At 34.2% G+C, this 26,504-nt stretch overlaps 2 protein-coding genes across 4 annotated transcripts in view; both read left to right on the forward strand.

Annotated features, from left to right (window-relative positions):
• Window positions 1-11,730, forward strand: part of LOC123702141 (insulin-degrading enzyme) — a 49,181-nt gene extending 37,451 nt beyond the window's left edge. For all 3 annotated transcript variants that reach the window (XM_045649800.1, XM_045649801.1, XM_045649803.1), the window contains exons 20-26: window positions 1,439-1,509; window positions 1,874-2,031; window positions 2,658-2,792; window positions 4,829-4,957; window positions 5,796-5,876; window positions 10,754-10,909; window positions 11,602-11,730. In XM_045649800.1, coding sequence (XP_045505756.1) covers window positions 1,439-1,509; window positions 1,874-2,031; window positions 2,658-2,792; window positions 4,829-4,957; window positions 5,796-5,876; window positions 10,754-10,909; window positions 11,602-11,709 — 838 coding nt within the window. In that variant the 3' untranslated portion in view covers window positions 11,710-11,730. The remainder of the gene's footprint in view (window positions 1-1,438; window positions 1,510-1,873; window positions 2,032-2,657; window positions 2,793-4,828; window positions 4,958-5,795; window positions 5,877-10,753; window positions 10,910-11,601) is intronic.
• Window positions 11,731-25,992: 14,262 nt separating this feature from the next.
• Window positions 25,993-26,504, forward strand: part of LOC123702232 (protein slit) — a 195,397-nt gene continuing 194,885 nt past the window's right edge. The window contains exon 1 of the mRNA XM_045649928.1: window positions 25,993-26,094. The gene's annotated coding sequence lies outside the window, so the exon portion shown is untranslated. The remainder of the gene's footprint in view (window positions 26,095-26,504) is intronic.

Raw genomic sequence — 26,504 nt, forward strand, 5'->3', positions numbered from 1 at the left:
GAGGCGATGGTCGAACGCATGAACTTGTCCTTACAGGCAGTCTCCGAATGGGGCGAGGCCAATCTGGTCAAGTTCAATGCGACCAAGACCCAGGCGTGTCTATTCACCGCTAAACGGAGTCCATTCAACCTAACTCCGTCCTTCCAAAGTGTATCCGTACCGATAACTGACCACCTCGAGCTTCTTGGTATCACCTTAACGCCTACTCTCAACTTTGGTTCATACATCGAATCAAAAGCCCAAGTAGCCTCAAAAAAGCTTGGTATACTGGCAAAGGTGAGGCAGTATTTCAGCCCGGGACAGTTGCTCAACCTCTATCAAGCACAGGTCCGTTCGTGCATGGAATACTGCTCTCACCTCTGGGATGGATCTGCCAAATACCAGCTGGAGACACTTGAGGCGATAGAGAGGCGTGCCAAGAGGCTAATAAACGACGATGAGCTAGTAGGCAAAAAACTCCAGAGCCTCGCCCACCGTCGCAGAGTGGCAAGTTTATCGGTTTTTTACCGGATACACTTTGGAGAGTGCGCTGCGGAATTGCACGACCTAATTCCGCCATCCCCATTTTTCCATCGTTCGTCGAGGCGCACAGATTCCAGGCATCGCCACATGGTTGACGTTCCATGTACTCGGACAAAGCGGTTCGGATCGTCATTCTTTATTCGAACCGCTAGGGACTGGAACATGCTTCCTGAATCTGTGTTCCCCGACGAGTACAATTTGGAGGTCTTCAAGAGGAGAGTGAACAGGTACATTTTAGGGAAGCGCGCTCCATCTTAGGCCACATCTCAGCTTACCATCAGGCGAGATTGTGGCCAAGCGCTCCCCTATTGTACAATAAAAAAAAAAAAAAAAAAACATTGGTTATCACTTATCATCGTCATCAAGATCAACATATTGAAACCATGAAATAATATAATAATATTTTTTCAGGACAACTTTCATACACGGCACGATCTGATCCCATACTAAGCTTTCGCTTGTGTTATGGAAACCAGATGGCTGATAAACATACATACCCTGTATAATCCATACTAATATTATAAATTCGAAAGTAACTCTGTCTGTCTGTCTGTCTGTTACTCAATCACGCCTAAACTACTGAACCAATTTGCATGAACTTCGGTATGGAGATATTTTGATACCCGAGAAAGGACATAGGACCTTTTATTGCAAAATATGTACCACGGGCGAAGCCGGGGCGGACCACTAGTTTTAAATAAATTCATATATAGATAATTAACACCCGAGCAAACATCTATGTTCATCACATAAATATTTGCTCCGGGTGGGAATCGAACTCTCGACCTCTGGCTTGGAAGGCATTATAATGTGTACCACCATCTATTTTATAATGTGTTTGGCTGTTTTTTTTTGGCAATAAATTTATTTTCTTTCTTTCTTTCTTAAAATTAAAATGAGTGAATGCAACTTGCAGGCTCCCAAAGGATGCGGTGCCTCTACTTGCCCAGCAGTTACTGCTGTGCCGAGAGGTAGAGTTGGATAAGGGTAAGTCTACTTAAAATATCATTTTAAGGCATTTAATTATGTCATATTGTATGCCTAGAGGTTTTTAGATTTTCGTAGAAAATAGGTAAAGAAAAATATTTGCCTTTTAGTTTGATTTCATTGTATTCGTGTCTAGATGTTTTAAGATTCAGATAAAATAGTATTAATGTTATATCAGCAATGATGCTAATATTTTTGTATAATTTATAATCTGCATACATTCGAACAACAAGGGGCACCAATCATTCATACAAACCAAAAATAAAACTGGACTCCAGTTAGAACCTTAGAGATCTTAGATCTTATCTCAATATTTCAAATGAATGATTTTTAGAGCTGTTCTCAATATATCAAAAATACACAGGGGCATGGTACTTACGCGAGACACAGAACAAAGTGCACGCGTCATCTTGCGCGTCATTATACTTAGCGTGCGGCTCGCGAGCTGCTCGACCGAACGTCATTCTAGAGCTGCTTGCGCATGCGCTCAGTGAGCCGTGCTTCCATGTGCTGCGGACACAGGTCTGTACACACACACACACACACAAAATATATGGAACAATCTGTGGCTTAGGTACAAATATGTCGCATTTGACTGGCCGGTTGGCTTGGTTGGTAGTAGCCCTGCTGTCCAAGTCAGAGGTCGTGGGTTCGATCCCCCCTCGGGGCAAATATTTGTGTGATGAACATAGATGTTTGCTCTGTGTCTGGGTGTTAATTATCTATATAAGTATTTATTTAAAATTATATATGTATGTTTATCAGCCATCTGGTTTCCATAACACAAGCGAAAGCTTAGTATGGGATCGGATCGTGCCGTGTGTGAAAATAGTCCCGAAATATTTATTTATTTATTTGAACCCCAAACTACAACTACCATTTGTCATTATAACGACCATCCACCGATTTCCCAAAAGTACATCTATCTATTCTGTTATTAAACACACATTTAACTAAGATTAAATTTTCCGTGTCAATTAAATCTATGCTATCGAATTTTTTTTTGCTGTAAAAATTAATTAACCGACTCCTTTAGAGTCCATTTTGACCCACTTTAAGCGGACAGATTGAATTCAAACTTAGCTCACTAAACACTTATCAAGTATCGGAGACAATACAATAATTTGGTAAATTGAAACATGTGACAGGAGCAACTCGGCTACATAGTGTTCAGTGGCGTGCGCCGAGCCAACGGGGCGCAGGGACTGCGCGTGCTCGTGCAGAGCGATAGACATCCGCAGTATGTGGAGACCAGGGTCGATGCCTTCCTGCACTCCGCGCTGGTGAGGGACAGACACACAGACACGCACACAGGCCCTTTGCCCCCCCAACGGGGGGGGGGGCAGATACGTACGCAATAACAAACAGGATATACACACAGACATACGAACAACACGTTAATGACAAGTGATAACTGCGTTAAAAACAGCCGACTTCAAACTTGCACTTGCAACATTTACAAATACAGAAAAAAATGCTCATAAAATAAAAAATTGATAACCTCCTCCTTTTTTTTTGAAGTCGGTTAAAAAGATAAACAATCTGACAAAAATGACAGGTATACAGTGCCACAAACTTTACTGACCGGCTGCCTTATTACGGATCTTGCAGACGATAAGCAACAACCAAAAATTGCACAATAGCTGTTGTCAATCGTCTATTTCTTATTACGTAAAAGCAGACAACAAGCAGATAATCTGCCGTCAACAGTGCTGCCTCTGTCGAGCAACTGGAAAACTAAAAATGCAGTTGTCGCTAATGTAAAGTCAAAGGTTGCTTTGCAAACGGTATTATCTATGACTTGTGACAGCAACACGACAGCAACAACTTAGCAATTCATCTGTTAAATATGCGACAGGTCTAATACTTGTTGTTGACTAGTTGCTGCTTGTGTTATCGTCACTAAAGTGTATAAAAACGCGAAATTACTCACAAATATAGTGTTTTTATTGATTGTTAACTAAGATCATCAAATATTTATAAATATAATTAAAATATATTGCGGTAAGTGTGCAAAATGTTTTAGGTTAAAAATTTCGATAAGTTTTCGAACATAATTGTAGCATTGTACCAATAAGGAGGTATTAAATTTTGTCGTTGCATACATTAATAATATCTTAATTTACGGTTTTATAAACAATGGTAAGAACGTGTTTATTAATTAATAAATGTTAGAGGGAGAACTACGAGTGTCTGTGCTTGTTTATAAACATACGTAGTACCAACAGTTGCCACTTGATTGTGAGTGTCGCTGCTTTCCATACAAAATCAAGTGCATCGGTCGAAGAAAGCAGATATTGTGCGACAGCAACGCAACTGCTTACATAATACGAATTTGTTTGACGTTTTGCGACCAGTCGCGAACCTGTCGCGCTGCTGTTGCGCGGTGGTCGTTATCTGCTGATTTTTAGCTAATAAGGCCGCCGGTGTCGGTGTCACTGATGTCGATTTTAGTGCCGCTATATAGTATTTTCACGGATGCAAGGGTAAAAATAATGTTATTGCCAATGGTGTAAATTAACATTAATTAGTAACTTTTTATTTATACAAAATATTCCGTATGAAAAGTCTGTGAAAATGTGACATTTCAAAATGGCGGCACGTTGTTCCAGTTTTTGCCACCGAGTCAGTTAAGTTTGTAGCACTGTAGACGGATACACAGGTAGACATATAAACGAATATACACAGGCAGACAATCAGAGAGCTGAGAGATAGAAATACAGGCAGATATATAGATAGATGCACAGACAGACAGAGATAAAATAGGGGGAGGGGAACGAACAGATACATAAATATATATTGACTAGCCTTCCGCGTTTTCAAAGAAAAACCCACGTAGTTAAATACATTTTTTGTCAATACATTGGTTGCTCGGGTTGCTTGGAAGAAATTGCTTGAAGCAATAAAGCTGCCCTTTGCATCAAATGTCCTGTCTGTGTGTGTGAAATTTGTATTTATATTTTGTATGCAACAAAGATTATAAATAAATAATAAATAAATAGATAGTTCCCGTTCCCGTGGGATTTCCGGAATAGAACCTATCCTATGTCCCGGGGTAAAAAGTAGCCTATGTCCTTTCTCGGGTAACAAAATATCTCTATACCAAATTTCATGCAAATTGGTTCAACAGTTAAGGCGTGATTGAGTAACAGACCGCATTTATAATTATTAATTATAAATGCGAAAGTAACTCTGTCTGTCTGTCTGTTACTCAATCACGCCTTAACTACTGAACCAATTTGCATTAAATTTGGTATAGAGATATTTTGATACTAATGTATGGATTGTATTACCAGTAATTTTTTTTTCCATTTCCTAGGATTATTTAGAGAAAATGTCAGAGGAAGAGTTCCTAAAACACCGTTCAGCGCTCGCGGCGCAGCGACTCGAGCGACCGAAGCGACTTGCTGGTAAAGCGTCACAGTTGTGGAGCGAGATTACTTCACAGGTAAGTTTTAAGCCAATATTTTTGAAGTGAAACTTCTTTATCGGGGTTGGAAAAAAATTTAGTGTAACATTTTTTCGTTACGCGCCATCTTTTTCTTATCCCTACCACGCGTGATTCGACGTATTTCTGTAAAGTTGCATGTATTATTTTTTGAAAAATAAGGTCATAAAGAAGTTTCACTTCTTACGTGTGTACACACACATTTTTTAAGCTAAAGTAACTATTGATTAAAAAAATAGCGTATGTGCCGAGCACACGTGTCAGAAGTGTAACTTCTTTGGCAAAGGTACCAAAATCGTCGCCTAACTCTATGACGTGACGGTATTACCATGACAAGACCTTGAAATTTTGCTCTCAACGCACTTAAATGAAAAGGTACATTTTATTGACCACTAGCTGTGCCCTACGGTTTTACCCGCAGTGCTCCGCTCCTGTTGGTCTTAGCGAGATGATATATAGCCTATAGCCTTCCGCGATGGAATGGACTATCTAACACCGAAAGAATTTTTCAAATCCGACCAGTAGTTCTCGACATTAGCGCGTTCAAACAAACAAACTCTTCAGCTTTATAATATTGTATGTATTAATCATTATAATATTCGACTAGAGTATCAAACATAATTGTAGCGGTTGTATATTAATTAATGTAATAATGTTAATTAATGTAATATTTTTTTGTATTAGTGAATAAATTGTATTGTAAATTTGACCTCCCTATCGCATTGGGTAAACTGTAATGGTAGGAATGGTTTTATATAAATAAATAAATAAATAAATAAATCGCATTTAAAATCCGTTTAAAGTATTAATTTTCCAAATATTTATTTCCCAATTCCAGATGTACAACTTCGACCGCGCGCGTCTCGAAGTGGAGGAACTCAACACTGTCAATAAAGAAGAGCTTATCGAGTTCTTTAAGGTATTTATATATATATATATGTGGGGATGGTGTAAATGAAAAGCCAAATTCGCCCAATCGATTTATTTCCCAGACACCGGTTACATATCAAAAATACATTTTTAACAATCCTCCATTACATCGTACCCAAAAACACAAAGTCAAGTCATAGACAACCAAAAATCTACAGTCTACAGATAACATGTCCACAGATTAAATAATAGAAAAACACAGACTAAAAATAAAACTAGTAATCATGAAATACATCTTAATTATTTATCCTATTCCCACACGGTCATCCTGCAGAATCATCTGTCCCAGATGAGTCAACAGTCGTAGATGATCAATATGGTAAGTAGACAATGGTAAATCACCTTTATCTATTACATGTAGAAATCCTTCCTTCTTTCCTCTTTTATTTGAATTAAGTATACATTCCACGCAATTATCAATGTTTGTTTTAATCTTTTCTTTTAAATTCTCCATATAATAATTTCTATTTATTAATTCCTCAGTCTTAACACAACCAAAATGTCCGTTTTCATGATGTTTTCTTATAATTTCATTTTGCATTTTCTTAGGTACAACCATTAATTTATTTCCATCCTTAATCTTCCATAACATTCCATTCTCTAAAACATAGTCATCATAAGATTCCTTTTCTAATACTTTCTTTATTAGTTTTATTTGCAGATCATCATCTTGAGCTCTTCGCAGGCGTGCTGCGGTATCGGTAAGTACAATTATATTCTTTATAGGCTGTCGGCTGAGAGCATCTGCATGTTTCATCCTTGCTGCAGGCCGATGTTCAATCGTGTAGTCATATTCTTCAAGTAAGAGCGCCCAGCGAGCTACTCTCGGAGGTAAGTCTTTTTTCTGCAATGTCATAGTCAAGGCGGAGCAGTCTGTAACAATTTTAAATTTAATACCTAGCAAGTATACTCTAAACTTTTTAACAGCTTCAACAATAGCTAATATTTCTAAATAATAACTGTGATACTTTTTTTCAGTAGCGGATGTCTTCTTGCTCATGTAGTAAACGGGATGCATCTTATTATCTGTTAAACTCCTTTGCAATAATACAGCACCATATCCTTCAGCACTTGCATCTGTGTGTAGTTCTGTTTCTAAATTCGGATCATAAATCTTCAAAACTGGAGATTGACATAAAATAAACTTTAATTTCTGAAATGCTTTTTCACAGTCTAAGTTAAAATTAAAAACAGTACCTTTCTTTAGTAAATCAGTCAGAGGTTTTGCTATTAAAGAATAATCCTTTATAAACTTTCTAAAATAACCTGTTAGTCCGAGGAAACTTTGAAGTGACTTTATATTGTGAGGAGTCTGAAAATGTTCTACAGCGGCAATTTTCTCCACTGAAGGTTTAATTTCACCTTCTGAAACAATATAACCCAAGTAATTAATACTTTTTTGCATAAAATAACATTTATCCCAGTTAAATAATAAACCATACTCTTCAGCTCTGTCAAATACTTTTTGTAAATTAACAAATCCTTCCTCTGCAGATTGAAATGGTAAAATGAGATCGTCAAGATATGATAGAACAATACCATCCATAATAAGATCCTGAAAAATATCATTAATAAATCTCTGAAAAACAGAAGGAGCAGTGCATAAGCCAAAAGGCATCTTAATGAATTCATATTGACCTCGTGGTGTTACAAATGATGTATACTTCTGACTATTAATATGAACATTCACATGTAAAAATCCATTTTTTAAATCAAGCGAGGTAAACATTTTTGCATAAGTTAATCTGTCTAATTGATCTTCAATGAGTGGTAGTGGATATCTTTCTTTAATAATCTTCTTATTCAATTTCCTGTAATCAACACACAATCTATAGTTTCCATTCTTCTTTTTTGCAAGCACAATTGGACTAGCATAATCAGACTTACTTGTTTTTATTATTCCTTCATCAAGCCATTCTTTAATCTGTTTGTCAACAATGTTAAGCTCCAAAGGTGACAATCGTCGTGGATTCTGATAAACTGGTACATCATCGGTTAATAATATTTTAAGTTTTACATTTGATGCTTTAGTACATCTTTTGGGGTTATATTCTTTTATAATATTCTGTATTTTATTCTTATATTCTTTGTTTTCAATATTTGTGATATCTTCATTTTCATTCTCTAGCATTGTAAGGTGTAATATTCTTGTTGCAGTGATAGTTCCAGATTTAAAATTGATTTCTACTTCTTTCAGTACAGGATTTCCTAATATAATGTTGACAGGGATAGCGCCATCATCAACAACATAAAATAAAGTTTCAAAATAACAATCATCAATTTCAATTTTTGCTGTGAAAGATCCTTTTGTATAAATTTCCTTTTCAGCTATTCCAGTTAAAGTTTCTGTTGTTCCTGAACTATAAGATAACAATTTTTCGCCTTGAATCTTCCTAAAATAAGACATAATTATTAAATTAGCATCGCTTCCGGTATCAATCAGGGCTTCTACATCAATATTATTTATTTTCAGCTTCTTGAAAGGTCTCACATCAATATTATTTTTAGTTGACATAATTTCCAAACTCTTTTTTATACTTTTAGAACATTCAGTTGATTTATGGCCAAACAAGTTGCATTTAAAACATTTAATGCCTTTAGTACAATTAGGCGACTCATGATCTAAATCTCCACAATTGAAACATCTCTTTACTCGTAGTGTTTTTTGAATTTTCATGCCAATGGACTTTGATACTGAATTACTTTGAATCTTATTAGGTGAATATGATTTTTTCTTAATTTCTGAATAAATGTCTAATTTCTTTCTGAATTCTTTAATGTTACAAGCGCCATATAAAATATTTTTGTTGGACTCACTGTCTTTAATACCGTCGATGACATATTCCATCAGGGCTTCATCTTCAACATTCCCAAGTACTGCAAGTTCCTTCATATGTAAAAAATATTGCTGATGAGTCTCATTCATCTTCATCCGGCGAGTTGAAAGTCTCTTGTGAACAGTTGCACTGTTCAACTTCTTACCAAATTCCTCACGGAGCTCAGACTTAAGTGTATCCCACGTGGTGGTCCCACTTAGTGAACGTAAAAATAGCTTGGCGGTTCCCGCGAGAAGCCGCTTCGAAAATATGAGTTTTTCTATTTCGCCCCATTGCATTAAAGAGGAAATATCTTCAAAATCTTTTACGAATGTTTCGATGCCATAGGCATCATCACCCGAAAATGGCGTCATTGATTTCTCTAAGTCATTGAAGGAAATACGCGGCGATGGTTCACCACAATCATCATCATCTTTTACTCGTTTCGGCGGCATGTTGAATAATGTAAATAAAAAGTTTTATAGTCTTCAAGTCGTAATCGTATAATCATAAGCTTCTTTAAATCTTAGTCTTCGTTCGTAATTCGTAAATTCTTAATCAGGTTAAATCACCGGCATCATAGTCTTCGTCTGTTTTTTCTTTATTCCACCATCCCGTATCCCGGACGAGCCCCCAAATTATGTGGGGATGGTGTAAATGAAAAGCCAAATTCGCCCAATCGATTTATTTCCCAGACACCGGTTACATATCAAAAATACATTTTTAACAATCCTCCATTACATCGTACCCAAAAACACAAAGTCAAGTCATAGACAACCAAAAATCTACAGTCTACAGATAACATGTCCACAGATTAAATAATAGAAAAACACAGACTAAAAATAAAACTAGTAATCATGAAATACATCTTAATATTTTATCCTATTCCCACATATATGTTCTAATTCGCAAATAATAATATTTCTCAGTTTTATAATACACTAGGATTCCGCCCGCGGCATCGCCCGCGCAGTCAAAGAAAAACCCGCATAGTTCCCGTTCCCGTGGGATTTACGGGATTGCGTCGTTTTCCAAGGATAAAAAGTAGCCTATGTCCTTTCTCGGGTATCAAAATATCTCCATAGCAAATTTCATGAAAGTTGGTTTAGGCGTGATTGAGTAACAGACAGACAGACAGAGTTACTTTCGCATTTATAATATTAGTATGGATTTATCACGAATATTCCGCTCGTTCCGCGCTCTCGCTCGCACTTCAAGCCTTACGTGGAACGCCTCAGATGAGTCAGAGCGAGGTAACGCCGCATGAGTCATGTTTTTTCGTGCGTGCAGCCGGCTTCATCGAATTATAAGACGTTGTCACGTCAAAAACTGTATCAAAATCCGTTGCGTAGTTTTAAAGATTTAAGTATACATAGATATAGGGACAGAGAAAGCGACTTTGTTTTTATACTATGTAGTGATTTTCTAAATTTCCAAAAGAGAAAATTATTTTTATATTTAGTTTTATAGCATTTAAATGTTTTAAAAATTATATATTTTTGGTACGTAAGGGTCCTCTTACCCCCGGGGGTTAAGTATAGAGGGTAGCTTTAAAGTTTTAAACCTCAATTTGTATCACCAATATGATAATAAATGTAGAAAAAAATATTAATGGGCTTCAAAATACTCTAGATATTTTTAAAAATGAAATTCAAAACTTTTAAAAAATTTAAGCAGTTCAAACGCCGCCATTGTGCGCGCGCTTTGCGTGTCGTCACATGACACGTCCAGTGGGTGTTTACCTTGTGTTTACTATGGAGTGATGAATACAATGTCGTGTCAGATGACGTCACATTTCGTTCGACCTGTGGTGGCGCGTTTTGGAAGTTTGAATTTCGCTCCCTTATTTTGCACTTTTTGAATATTATTTTAGGGGTTTAATAATAAGTAAATAAAAAAAATCCTTTTCATTATAATATTACGATAATAAGTATTCGAGAAAAAAAATATTTTAGGCCATTTAAAATTTTATGCATTATTGGAAGGATGGTTAAAAATTCCAAAAAATCATCACGTGATAATGGACGCCCCCTATTTTAAAAACTTACAGAAGCACATCCACGCGTCGTCACCAACACGCCGCAAGCTGTCCGTGCATGTCGTGTCGGTAGCGCCCGGTGGGGCCGGCAATACCGACACTAATACCGACACCGGTAATACCGACAACAAGGATAAGGAGGGGGAGGAGGGGGAGGGGGAGAGACAGGTGAGGATCGAATTATTATTATTTTATACATTATATTTTATATTTATACATTAAAAACGCAATAATATGGTAAAAATTATCAGTATAAGGGTGCTTTAACACTAATAATGTGCGAGGAATGTGTTTGTATATAACCAATCATATCGCTTCATTTAGTTTGAAGTTGGAAGCGATACTATTGGTTGTTTGCAAACACATTCCTCGCTACACATCGTCGCACATTGTTGGTGGAAAAGCACCCTAACGGTATATTTTGTGTTAAGTTTAGTATTCATATAGTTTTGTAACTACTTAAAATAAAACTAATAATTGTTTCAAGTACATTAATTATTGAAGTGAAACTTCTTTAGGCGCGTTGAGAGTAAAATTTCAAAGTCGCAGCTCGGCAATACAGTCACGTCATGGAGTAAATGAATCTTGCAATGAAGTTTCACTTTTGACACACACTCTCTTTTTTATGAGCCTTAATATTATAAGATAGATAATAGACTAGCTGTGCTGGTTTTACCGGCAGTGCTTCGCTCCTGTTGGTCTTAGCGAGATGATATTATATAGCCTATAGCCTTCCTCGATAAATGGGCTATCTAACACCGAACCAGTAGTTCCTGAGATTAGCGCGTTCAAACAAACTCTTCAGCCTTATAATATTTAGTATAGATTATAGATAATAAACAGCATCGTTTTCGTTCCAGCCGGTGCGTATAACCGAGCTAGTGGAATGGAAGGCCCGTCGCCGTTTACTCCCACTTCCCGCACCGGCCAACCATTATGCGAGGAAGGGGAGGTGCTGTAAACTGTAGGGGGGAGATGAAGGAGGGGGAAAGAAGAAATAGAAGAAGGGGGGAAGAAGAAATAGAAGGAGGAGGGTGGGGGGAATTGAAAGAGATTGAAAGAGGAGAAAAACGGGTAAAAGTGGGGGGGAGACTCACGCTGACAAAGCTAGTCGTGTAAGCTTCTCACAGAGGGGGGAAATAAACAACTGTGGGTCGAGTAAGGAGATACAAATAGACATACCTACATACATTCATACGTAGAGTGTGGGTTGATATAAAAGCACACTAAATGTAGTTCCATATATTGTACTGACATACGTATACGCATACAGACAAACACACAAACAACGACAGATATATAAAAAAACTCAGAAATATACACACAAAGATTAACACGCAGATAAAAACAATACTGAAAAATTAAAACTAGATAGAATATGAAAGTAATGTTTTCATAAGTATTTTATATACCATCATAGAAACGTAAATAAAATTGATTCAACTTCCTTGAATATGGATTGCATTTTTTACCTAATTTACTATTAATAAATTCATGTAAAAAAGAAAAACATTTATTTTAAGGAATAATAAATAAAATAAAGTTTACAGTAAGAAACGTTTTATTTTTTACATAAGCTTAAAACGTACATTTTATACCGTAAAAAGAAACGCAAAAAATATAGGAAATTAATTATTCATTTATGTTTAAAAGTATATAATACTAGCTTTCCGCCCGCGGCTTCTCCCGCGTTTTGAAAGGAAAACCCGTTTCCCGTTCCCAAGGGATTTCCGGGATAACCCTATACTATGTGTTAATCCAAGTTACCCTCTATATGTGTGCTAAATTTCATTGCAATCGGTCCAGTAGCATTTGCGTGAAAGAGTAACAAACACACACACACACATCGATCCTCACTAATTTTGAGTACATGAAAAATCAATTTTGTACATGAAGCTTGCCATAAAGTAAAAATAACTTCAACTAAGTAAGTAAATAAATAAGATTTTAAGAAAACTACGCCATTTAACTATTTTGACAAAAATGTTAATTATGGCTTTTTTTTACACTTTATGTGATTAATATATTATTTATTACAAGGAAATGTTTTTGAAGTGAAACTTCTTTAGGCGCGTTGAGAGTAAAATTTCAAGGGCGCGACATGGCAATACCGTCACGTCATGGAGTAAGGCGACGATTTTGGTTTCTTTGAATCTTGCCAAAGTTTCACTTCTGACACGTGTGCTCGACACACGTTCTATTTTTTCATTCAATCAATTCAATTCAAAGAATTTAAGAATCGAACTAGACGATACATTTAAATCAAATATGTGCCAATCATTTCCATACTTCATTTAAAAAAATAATATAGAGAAATCGAAACGATTCAATACACAGTATTTTTTACACACAATACACAATATAAGTTTTAATATATTTAAAAACAAGAAAACGTGTTATAACAATAAAGACAGAAAATTCAATATAAGAGTAATTAATTTTTAATTTACTAAAAAAAATAACTTTTAATAAAAAATTTCAAAGCAACGAATATTTATAAATATATACCCATAAGATATAGAAAAATATAAATTTCTTCAACTATTATATCTTATTTATTTAAATTATGGCAATACAACTGTATATTATAATTTTTTTTTATTATATGTCGCCATTTTCAAAAATACTTATAGAAAAAGCATGCTTAATGTATTTTTAAGTACTTGTAATAAAAAAATGTAGTCCACCATTTTGTATCTCCACCAGACCAGCTTTCCGCCCGCGGCTTCGCCCGCGTTTTCAAAGGAAACCCGCATAGTTCGCGTTCCCTTGGGATTTCCGGGATACAACCTATCCTATGTGTTAATCCATGTTACCCTCTATATGTGTGCTAAATTTCATTGCAATCGGTTCAGTAGTATTTGCGTGAAAGAGTAACAAACACACACACACACATCCTCACAAACTTTCGCATTTATAATATTAGTAGGATAAAAATACAAAATGGCGGACTACATTTTACAGATCTATTGCTGTAAGTTTATTATATGCACAAAGAGTTTTGTCGGTTATTTTAAATTGAATACATTGATTTACTTTTAGTAGTTAATTTTAAATTTAACTTAAAAACTTTAAGCTACTGCATAGCTTTTATCTCAGACTGAGCGCGGCGATCGAATGTAAAAATTCCGTAACGAAAAAACCTAACACTCCCCACCCCAACCGGCACAGTGATGCTATGCAATAGCTTTACCGCGGTGTTCCTCGAGTGACACACGTATTTTTTTAAATATTAGAATTAAGTTTGCAAATCTTTCGTGTTTATTGTATTTAAACTTGTTTTAAATCGGTTATTTCTGTAAAAAAAATATTGTAATATTTTCAAGCGTGTTTTGTTTTATTTTATTTCAAACGGTGCTTTTCCTAATTTCAGTCATTTGTATTTTTTGTATATAAAGAGATATACAGTATACTATATGTATTTTGTTTGTTTGTTTGTACATTTTTTGTGTTCGATTGTTTTAAGGATATTGAATAAAATGATTCATGCATTTTGTGCGTTTTATTTTTTATAACCAGCTTTAATTCCTTTTAGGGCCGATTTTTCAATCCTTGGTTAAAATTTATCCGTCCAATAAAGTTACACGAACATTAAAATATCACCTATTAACTGTCAAATACGGACAATTAGAATGCATTTTTGAAATGGTAGTTTAATACGTTATTCGATGAAGGTTTTAACCAAGGTTTGAAAAATCAGCCCTTAACGTATTAAATTATGTGATAACTAGCTGTGCCCCTCAATTCATCGTTCCGCTCCTATAGTCTTAGCGTGATTATATAATATATCCTAGAGCCTTCTTATTATAATAACAAAATTTACTAAATATTGCACTAGCTGATTAATTATGCGACTGCCTCTGCTGCAGCTCTGAAAAGAAAAAGTACTTATTTTTGTATCACATGTAGGTTCATCACGGTGGTACATCATTTCCCATTCAATCTCTGCTCCCATTAGTGGTAGTATGTTATCTTTCCTCGATTACGATGGACTATCCAACTACCAACGTAAACGTAATTTTCGAGTAATTCCTGAAATTCAAACTAACTTTAATGATTTAAGAAAACAAACTCTTCAGCCCATATATTAGTTTACTAGTAAACAGTGATGGCACCATCTATCGGAATTTTGCAGTAATGAAAACACACCACAGGGCCTACGCACAGGGCACAGTTTACCTTCCCGTTTGCATTTACCTACATCAAACGAGCGAATGCTCATTCTAAACTCACTATGTCAAATTCTTTTAGTGTAAACAGACGTAGAGCATTCTTACGTTGTTCTTAGTGTGTTCGAAAAAATGTTCGAATAATGAAAAACACTGATTACTTTTTGTTTACACTAAAAGATCACGAAATAGTGCTCTTGTTCTAGCTCTATGTTCGTTTGATGTAAAATGTAAATGCACCGTAAGAGAACAAACTCTTCAGCTCGTCTATATATTCTTTGCTAACAGGGATAGCACCATCTATCGGAATTTTGCAGTAATGAAAACACACCACAGGGCACAGTTTACCTTACCGTTTTCATTTACCTACATCATCTATGAAAATTTTTCAGTAATTAAACACGCATTACAATTCACAACTTCGATTATATAATCACAGTTTTTCTTCCCATAGGAATGTGACTAACAAATGAAATGTTTTACCGTGGTATAACGTAGCTAATCTATCTCCTGAAACAAATATGCCAAAATCGCTTCGCTATAAGGTAAAAGAAAGGTAAAAAATCAGACAGCTTTTCGCCTGCGGCTATGCTGGTGTAGTCAAAGAAAACCACGAGAATGAGAATAAAACTAGCCTAGGCATATCCTTAGGTATATCATTCTCTAGCCTCCCAAAATCGTATCATAAAACGTCTCCAATCACCAATGCAAATGCGACGTGAAAAGTGGACACACACACACACACATACAAATAAAATTCCTCAAAATCTGTCTTCGCTATCCATCTCCATTAATTTGTCAGTTTGTCACAACAAAATTACGCTAACCACAAAAACAAAGCACATTTTATATCAAATATTCAATACTCCTACAAAATATATTAACGCTAAAAAATTACAACAATAAAGTGCAGTAATAAAACTTAAATTGTTTGTCACAGTAAATCTGCCAGAAACGCATTTTTACTGTGCAAATAAATAAATACAAAATGGCCGCCTCTCGTCAGCTGTCGCGCGCACTGTTCTGTTGCTGATTTATTTAATGCGAAACACTATTACGTTTTTATTTTCGCGAGGTATGATATAAAAGTAAATATTGAGGCAGTTTAAAAAGAAAATACAGCTCTTTTGTTTTTGATCAGATCGTATGTATAAGGTATACTAGCTTACCGCCCGCGGCTTCGCCCGCTTTGTCTCAAACCTAATAAATTATATACTAAAACCTTCCTATTGAATCACTCTATCTATTTAAAAAAACACACCAAAATCTGTTGCGTAGTTTTAAAGATTTAATCTTACAGAGGGACATAGGGACAGAGAAAGGGACTTTGTTTTATACTATGTAGTGATATTTAACAAGCTTTACGCCCGTTGCTTCGCTGGCTTTGACTAAAACATTATAAATAATAAACTTATACTCTATCAATTAAACAAAGCCGCATAAAAACCATTCTGTAGTTAATGTAGATCATACATAGGGACAGACAGACAGACAACGGAAAGAAACACAAACACACGAACCTAGTTTTTATAACACGAACCTAGTGATGATAAACTGCATTGTTTATACAGAGTGCTCTATTTTTAATATTCTTGTAAAATATAAACAACTTTTTTATAAAGCCATACATACAGAGTTTCTCAAAAAAAACGAACATAACGACACCTCTGAATCTATAAAACTGTTACGAGCGTGCCAAAAAAATCTGCATACATACTCGTAGAGAACATTTTCTTGGCGCATTCCAGTAATAAAGTTAACAAGTGATAACTGCGTTAAAAACAACCGACTTCAAAGTTGCACTTGCAAAATTTAGAAATACCTACAGACAAAAATGCTCATAAAATAAAAACTACTGGGCCTATCCGAATAAAATTTTTATGGGACCAATTCGACACCATCCCGCATCGAACAAAAAAAGAATCACGTAAATCGGTTCAGAAACCTCGGAGAAATCGGTGTACATACATAAAAAAAAACATACCGGCCGAATTGATAACCTCCTCCTTTTTTTGAAGTCGGTTAAAAATTCAAGGGATTACATTACGTATGCATATGATATGCATATTGCTTTTTACACTTCATGTTACACAAGTGTGTACCCTAGTGGGGTATGGGACAAATGTATGTATGTATGTTTGTTATTAGCTTTTCTCTGTAGAAACTGCTGTCCGAACCGGTGCTAAATGTAAAAAAATATTGTCTCGAATCAAAAGCTCTTCTGAAAGAAGTCTAGTATAATGAATAGATGTTGCAGTTTGAGATTTTAGTTGTTATTATTAGCAATTTTTTTCAAATTTATATCAAATTTCTTTTACAAAAAATGTGTTTGTAAGTACATATCTACTAAATATTCGTTTTTTATTACAGGGTGTAATCGTTAATGCTGTGTGCACAAGCGATTATTCCGTAACTATTGCAAATATCAAAAAACTTTAAACTGATATCGAAAACTGTACTTAACCTAATGAGTAAAACGGCCATTTTAAATAAAACGAGAAATATCCAAAAATGTTACATTAAACGCTCCCATACAATTTATTCGATTTTCGAAGTGACGTCCTCATTGTGTAACACAATGAGGCGCTCTATTTACAGTTTCTAAATGAACTTCGCTTCAGCAGAAACTTCTAATTAACGCAGAAAACCAAAAAAAGAAAGAAAAAGCTGAAATCTTTCATATTAAATGTACATGGGATATTCATATCTCATACTAAATGTATGGGAGGGTTTAAGTTTATTTTTTAGATATTTCTCGTTTTAATTTTAAAAATGTATTATAGCCATTTTACTAATTAGGTTAAGTTCTTTCGATAACAGTTTAAAGTTTTTTGATATCTGTAATAGTTACGGATTAATCGCCTGCGCACACTTAACGATTACATCCTGTATACCTATATACGGGTGAAACGCAGGCAAAAGCAAGTAGTTCTATAATTTATATGCTATTCTCATTTCTGGTACATAAGCTACACCACTGCCTAATATCATCAAAATCCGTTAAATGGTTTTCCCGAGCAAGAGGTCATCCATAAACATCCACCTATCCATACTTGCAAACTTTCATATTCTATACTAGTAATATTATAAAGCTGAAGAGTTTGTTTGTTTGAACGCGCTATTCTCGGGTCCGATTTGAAAAATTCTTTCGGTGTTAGATAGCCCATTTTATCGAGGAAGGTTATAGGCTATATATTATCATCACGCTACGACCAACAGGAGTGGATTCACGGGGGTGAAACCGTATTATGTATATTATGTATTATGATATACTGCAATGACACTAGGATATTATAATTTTTAAACCTTTTAATTTTCTATTTCCTTTGTATAGCTTATAGTACTTTCATGGTCGTTCAGTGCACTATATCAAAAATAGTAACCTATTTCTTTTAATCATATGTATTTAGGTTAAAGATTAACGGCCATCAATTTGTAATAAATCAATGAACTCAATACATACGTATTACGTAGTATTGGAGCTTAGAGAAGCTTGTTCTGTGACTTTACGACGGACAAATATTAATTCTTACTAATGTTAAAAGTAGGAAAATAATGGGTATCTGTTAGTATTTTTTATGAATTTTCAAATCGGTTAACTAGTCTAAGAAATTATCTAACTTGTAATAAAAGACAAAAACAAAATAATAACTTTCTTTTTTATTCAGAGTCATACCGAGTGTGTAGGTACTGTGTACGGTCTACATCTATTTAAAACATCTATCTATACTTCACTACATAGTATAAAACAAAGTTGGTTTGTCTGTCCCTATGTCCCTTTGTTCGCTTAAATCTTTAAAACTACGCAACGGATTTCGATGCGGTTTTTTTAAATAGATAGAGTGATTCAAGAGGAAGGTTTTATTATATAATTTATTAGGTTTTAGACAAAGCGGGCGAAGCCGCGGGCGGTAAGCTAGTAATATTATAAAGCTGTAGAGCTTCTTTATTTGAACGTGCTAATCTCAGAAACCACTAGTCCGATTTGAAAAATTCTTTCGGTGTTAGATAGACCATTTATCAAGGAAGGCTATACTTAGGTTATATATCGTCACGCTAAGACTAACAGTCGAGTAATGTAGGTAAAACCGCGGGGCACAGATAGTATCCTATATAGATGGTCTCAATCCAAATTTACTACAAAAATAATTAATCCTCTATTATAATTATTCACAGGCGCCATCATAAATTTCCCGACGCAAATTATCTTAATTGATGAGTAATTAATATTGTTATATGTTTATCGAGAGTCAAATTGTGTCAGCGTCTTGTTACATATTATAATCTTTAGGTATACTTACATTATACATACATAAATACATTAAATTGGAGTGTCTGTTAGTCATATACAAATAAGTGTTTTCACTACTAGTAGGTATTTTAAATGCATATATTAAGGTGCGGTAAATTTTACTGGGTGTAAGTAGGTACATACATATAAATTAAATTATATAACCGCTTTTTACGAAATGCATATATGTATATGGTATACCCGCCAAAATATCATTTTTTACAATTTTTGTCTGCCTGTCTGTCTGTTAGAATAATGAATTGAAAATCTCTGGAACGGCGAACCGATTTTGACGGGACTTTCACTGAGTTATTCAAAAACACGCGATTAGAGCTCAAAATAAGATGGCATGATTCAAAGATCGTGAGCGAAAAAGAGACACCAGATAATTCTGGGTAATTAGCCACATTTGCTCCGTGCTCCTTGAATTACCCCTTTTTAGTTTTTACCAATCTACAGTATACACCTATTACGTAGTAATGAGATAACCTATTTTAAAAGGTAAATAAGAAAGTTAATTGTTCGTTTCAATGTCTTCTTTGGTGTAGTTGTGAGTATATGAGTCTAAGAAAATTAAGCCTAAGACGAACGGCACCTGTCGACGGCTGTCGTCGAAGCTGCAGTCTACGTCGACGGAGATAATTCCGTAAAATCGCTACAACTATTCCTTACCAGATTATCTACAGATTTTCAAAACTTCACGATTTATTTCTCCTGTGGGTGTGGGTGTGGGTTACCTTTTTACGAATAAGTAAATTTTCATGATATTATAGGTATTCTTTTATGTAATGTTTGTTATTTGTTTCTTTTTAATTCAAATTGATAATCTGTGTTTATCAGTTGTTTACAATTTCGCACATAATAAGCTTTTGCTGAGTTTTTTCCTATTTATCCATGGTTACACTTTTGTAACCATTTATTTTTGAATAATAAAGTTGTGTTAAATATGTATCTAGTTATCTATCCATGACTTTATTCTTCCAAAAATTTTAAACGCCTGAACAGATTTTGATAAAATAATTGTACAACATGACTTGATACTCATTAATTATTATGTACGGTCTATAGTTTAAACATTTTAATATTCTAATGCGATTTTATAAGGTCGAGCTGTAACGAGCTGTAGCCTGTTATTAAGTAACTTACTATCGAATTCTAGGGAAGCGCGTTCCATCTTAGACCGCATCTCAGCTTAACATCAGGCGAGATTGTGGTCAAGCGCTTCCCTATTACCAATAAAAAAAAAAAAAAAAAAAAAAGAATAAAGTTTAAGAAGCTTAACTTCTTTCGCTTCTCCACAGTAAATTTCATGATATACATAACTATTACTAGCTTACCGCCCACGGCTTCGCCCGGTTTGTCTAAAACCTAATAAATTATATACTAAATCCCTCCTCTTGAATCAGTCTATCTATTAAAAAAAACTGCATCAATATCCGTTGCGTAGTTTTTAAGATTTAAGCATACAGAGAAAACGACTTTGCGTTATACTAAGTATGTAGTGATATTATATCATAAAACTTACGGATATTATTGGAAACTAGCCCTTCATCTCGGCTTTACCCGTGTTTTTGACATTTGGCGAGGAAAAAATTGTTTGTTAACAATTTTCCAGGTAAGTTTTAAAATTTTCTAATAAGAACATTGCTCGTGCCTTAACAAAAATGTGTAAAAAAAGGAGGTCGAGCTGTTATATCTTTATAAATTAGTATAATATAATAAATCATTTATTTACACCATTATTTCTTACAAATGTTTAATTACCCAGGCTCATAATTTTGGCTCCTGGGACACAGTTTTCAACTATGACCTGTATAATTAATAATTATTATGTTAAGTAATAAAGATTTTTATTTTTTATTATTATAATGTTTTTTTTGATTGTTTACAACCGAGCTTTTCTGATGAAACCCTATTTTAAGAGACGCAACCTACTAATATTATAAATGCGGAAGTTTGGGAGGATGTGTATGTGTTTGTTTGTTACTCTTTCATGCAAATACTACTGAACCGATAACAATGAAATTAAGCACACATATAAGTTACCCTAACTTGGATTAACACATAGGATAGGTTTTATCCTGGAAATCCCACGGGAACGGGAACTACGTGGGTTTTTCTTTGAAAACGCGGGGAAGTCGCGGGCGGAAAGCTAGTATAATATAAGTTTTACCAATCTTCTTATGCGATGTATTTGTCTACCAGTAACTTGTTTCCTGCAGTACAGATTGACAAAAAATTTAAGAAAAAATCTCGTATTTTGATCACTTTGTATATATAGTTCCTAGACTTTTTGCCAAACTGTATTTTCTGAATTATTTCAATTACTAACCCCCACTTTACATTAGATTTTAGCACGCATCATTTATTATTTATTAATAAATGCAAGCCTAAAATTCTTACATATTATTAAGAAAAAAGTAGAGCATACTTACATACTACGCTCTACAAAATGCTCTACCATTTTACATTTTACGTGTGGAAAGCTTATTAAAAACTAGCTATGCCACGCGGTTTCAGCCGTATTGCTCCGCTCCTGTTGGTCTTAGCGTGATGATATATAGCATATACCCTATAGTCTTCCTCGATATATGGGTTATCTAACACCGAAAGAATTTTTCAAATCGGACCAGTAGTTCCTGAGATTAGCGCGTTCAAACAAACAAACTCTTCAGGTTAATAGTATTATAGATGTAGTGATATTTAGAGCCTGTATGTACACGCATTGATTCGGAGTAGGCACTATGAATGTACAAAATATAGAGCGTCAAACAGAACATAAATACTAGCTTGACTCTACAAGATTTCTCAAAAGTTTTGAGCAGCAAATAAGCTTTCTAAGCTTTTGCCTATTAACAACACAAGTCTATAGAAACATATATTATAAGTACTAAGTAACAGGGTAAAAGCTCTTCGAGAGTGGTACGTTGAAATGTGGCTAATTAGCCAAATTGTAATTAATTGAATCATGTCATCTCACTTTGACGCCTAGTGTGTGTTAGTGCGCATTAGTTTCTGAAGATCGAATATTGTGTTGGTTACCGATCTACACCTTTTTACTTATAATGTCATTGGTAATCACTACAGTATAAAACAAAGTCGCTTTTTCTGTCCCTATGTCCATTTGTATGCTTAAATCTTTAAAACTCCGCAACGGATTTTGATGCGGTTTTTTTAATAGATGGAGTAGTTCTTGAAGAAGGTTTTAGTACAATACAAAGAACTGTCCATGGGATAGTTCTTTGGCATGTCATTATAATTTAAGTATTATGATGTTTCATTATGTAAAATTAAATTGTAAAACTGACATGATTTAAACGAGCAACTACCTATTGAGTTTCTTTTTCTTGCCGGTTCTTCTCCGTAGATACTGCTTTCCGAATCGGTGGTAAATGTTAAAAATATGTAATGACGATTCGAAAGTGCTTCTAGAAGAAGTCAAATAAATAAATGTTTGAGTTTGAGCATGGACGAATATAATCTAGATATTTATTGGGTCCATGGTTTGAGTAAATAATTTATTAAGTTTTGTACAAAGCGGGCGAAGCCGCGCACGGAAAGCTAGTATATAATACTCAATGTAGAACCTTCAGTTTATGAAGTCGGTTAAAACTAACCTTTTAGTTTAACGTAACTAATCAAAATCCCATAATCATGTAAATCTTGCAACAATCAAATAAATCATTCGAAATTGGAAAATAATTAAAATTCCACAATCTGAAATTACATAAGAAACTCGCGGGAATCGAACCCGGAACCAGTTTTGTGAGAGAGACGGGTGTAGCCCCGTCTCTGTCTGATCGTGTGTGTGTGCCACCCCTTGTATGTACACGCAGCCCTGTGAAAGGCGCGCGCATGTGTGCGTGGATACAGGTATCGCGAATAGGGATACCGTTGAAGAAATATACCCCTGTTTTGTTCAGAATTTATCTTCTGATATTAATTATTAATATATAATATAAATATTGTTTTAAGCACAATACGTGTCTGTGAAGCGACCTATTCATGTGAAATTAAAAAAAATGTTTTAATAAAAATGTAACATGTAATAATGTTTAATGTATTTGAAATACCAATTTTGTTTATATAAAATACAATTACAGTTGTATTATTAATTGTTTGTTTACTTATAATATTAACAACCTAATATTTTATTGTGATTAATAATTGATATTTATAAAGAAAAAGCTTAGGCAAAGGCAATTAGGACAATAAAAATAAAAGACCATTAATGACGTCTGGAAACCAATATTTGTTTTATTACGTAGCCTTAATAGTTTTTTTTTAATAAACAGTAAAAATGACTAATCGGTAATCATAAAAAGTATGCTAATATTTTTATTACATCATAAAATTCCTTTATTACCGTTACCTGAACGTACCGAATACTTAGAACTCTACATTTTTGCTCTTACAGTAATTACTAACAAAATTTTGTATTTTAAGGTATTCTTAATTCTTATAAATTAATCCATATAGGAAACACACGAACTTAAACTTATATTTGTAACAAAAAGATTGTTATTTAGTTATTATATTATATTATTATAAATTCGAAAGTAACTCTGTCTTTCTGTTACTCAATCACGCCTAAACTACAGTGTGGCTAGTGTGAGTTTTCATCGAGTAAGAAACGTTACTATCGCGTCTGCGTCACAGCGAAATTTGTATGGGGAATCAAAGCTTCCCCATACGTCCGCAAGGGGCGCTGTTCGATTTCCCATACTAATTCGATCGGCTGTGACCCAGACGCGATAGTAACGTTTCGAACTCGATCAAACTCACACTAGGGGTACTGAACCAATTTTCATGAAATTTGGTACGGAGATATTTTGATACCCGAAAAAGGACATAGGCTACTTTTTATCCCGGGAAAATGACGCAATCCCGGAAATCCCACGGGAACGGGAACTATGCGGGCTTTTCTTTGACTGCGCGGGCGAAAACCTAGTAATTAACCTATGTATGTGTCATATTTTGCAATTGTTTATAAATACAGGGTGATGTAATTGGTGTAGTACGAATATCTAAAAATCTATGAAGAATTTTGTGATACAGTAAATGGAAGAATTATATACTATTTTACAGTATTTAATAAAATCATTTAATTTTTTGTTCATTTTCATTAGAAATGTCAATTTTTCTCACCAAGGTGGAAATTTGGATAATAAGGATCAAATCAAAGGAGGATGATAAATTTTGACTAAAATCGGCATTTTTTTTTTCAAAAATCAAATTACTAATTAATAATCAGAGTTATCACCATTTACATTAATTTACAAACGATATCGGTTGTTCTTACTTAAAATTGAATACCAATGTCTTATTGCGGTATGTGTTCTTTGGAAGTGTTCGTAAAGTTGTTGATCCGTAATTAAATTTTGCGGAAAATCTTTTAGAGCGCTTAGTTGTGACATATCCTAAGCATATTCAATAGAATTAAAAGACGAGCGAATATGCAAGCCAGTCTAAAACTTGAATATTTTCTAAAATGAAACTAGAGTCGCATTTATTTTTGAACATACTGTAGGTGAAATTGCATAAGTGTGAGTACTGTGAACATGCCAGCTTTATAAATATAAATTTATAAAGAATAGAAAAAATTCGATCACGAGGCGGGACTTGAACCCGCATCCTTCGCGCCATTCCGGGGCGGATGCCTAAGCAACTCAGCCACTCGTGACCCGCCTGAGCAATCGAATTTATTCTATCCTTTCAGTTTTATGTGTCTTAAGGGACACACCGCGCGCCATCTATTGAGATGATTTAACAACCATCTCAACCAATATGAAGCACTAATTTATATTTATAAAGCATTTGAATGCCTTAAAAACCAAAAAATATAAATGCCAGCTTTGCTTAATTGACCGATAGTAGTCGTCTCGAATTTTATTTATTTATTTATTTTTTTGCTAGTTGTGGTTTCAAGACTCATAATAAATATTATGTAGATTACAAAAGCAATATCCACGAATGAACATCATTAGTGTATGTTTTATTAATGTTATTAGTAAAATAATTGGCTGTAACTAGTAAAAAATGTAACAATGTTTTAATATCATGTAATATAATTTAAGGTCATCAAATGTTATCTCAGTAATGTATTTGCTAGAAATCATCATCATTAAAATGGATATGTCTAATATTTTCTAATTACATCTTTTGTTAATAATGTCATAGGTAGATAATTGATAAAAAAAAATCTGTTTTAATGTAATCTCCAAAAAAATAATTTTTCCTGTATAAATCATTAAAAAAGACGTTTTATAATATATATAACCATGTATAAGGCATTAAGAAAGATAAATTGCATTGTAATTTTGTAAGATTTTTACTGTATGTGTACCAAAAGTTTTTAATAAAATAAATAAATAAATAAATAAATAAAAAAAAAAAATTACTAAAAGCTCTCAAATTATAGAGTTTTCATATTCACAATAAAAATAACATGAACAACATTTTATATTAAGACATTGCTACATAACTCGTATATGTACAATCTATTAGTGCAACTAACACAACCTATCAAAATAAAAAAAGTGCGTTTGTAACGAGCACACGTGTCAGAAGTGAAACTTCTTTGGCAAGATTAAAAGATACCAAAATCGTCGTCCTCCATGACGTGACGGTATTGTCATGACCTAGACATGTTACTCTCAACTAAAGAAGTTTCACTTCAAAAAGGGGAGATTATAGTAGGCAATTTTAATTCCTAACTCGGCAACACAGAGCGATCAACTGCTACCAAACAAAATTCCCAACGAACCACGATCAGTCCGCGCTATACCGTTGTGAGCAAGTGTTGTGTCACACAGTTTCTGCCAATTTTATCTGTGTTTCTGTTTCTGTGTTTTGCATCTGTGTGTTGTTTATTTGTTTACTTGTGGACAAGGGTGAGTTGGGTTTTTTTGTTTATGAGTAATCAATAATATATATTGAAAAAGCTTACATTGAAAGCTCGTATTGATAAATTGCTTATAAAGATGTTATTTATATTTATTTCAAAACATTTACAGATAATAATTTACTATACTTAAGTAGTAATTTCTTAAAACTATGTTAATAACATAAAAATGAATATCGATATGTGTAGAGTCGTGTAGAGTTTTAAATCAATGTTATTGGTTTAAATAGTACAAAAAGCAATTAGGTTGTAATGTATTCCGTTAGACAAGGGCAGTCTTATCTCTAATGAGCGATCTCTGCCAGAATACCTGTGGGTAATTTAATTTTAACAATAGCACAAAGGATTTGCTCCATTTTTTTATTTCATTACTAGAAAATCACTGTTTTTTTTAATTTA

This window comes from Colias croceus, chromosome 23, assembly GCF_905220415.1.
Source record: "Colias croceus chromosome 23, ilColCroc2.1".
NCBI lineage: Eukaryota > Metazoa > Arthropoda > Insecta > Lepidoptera > Pieridae > Colias > Colias croceus.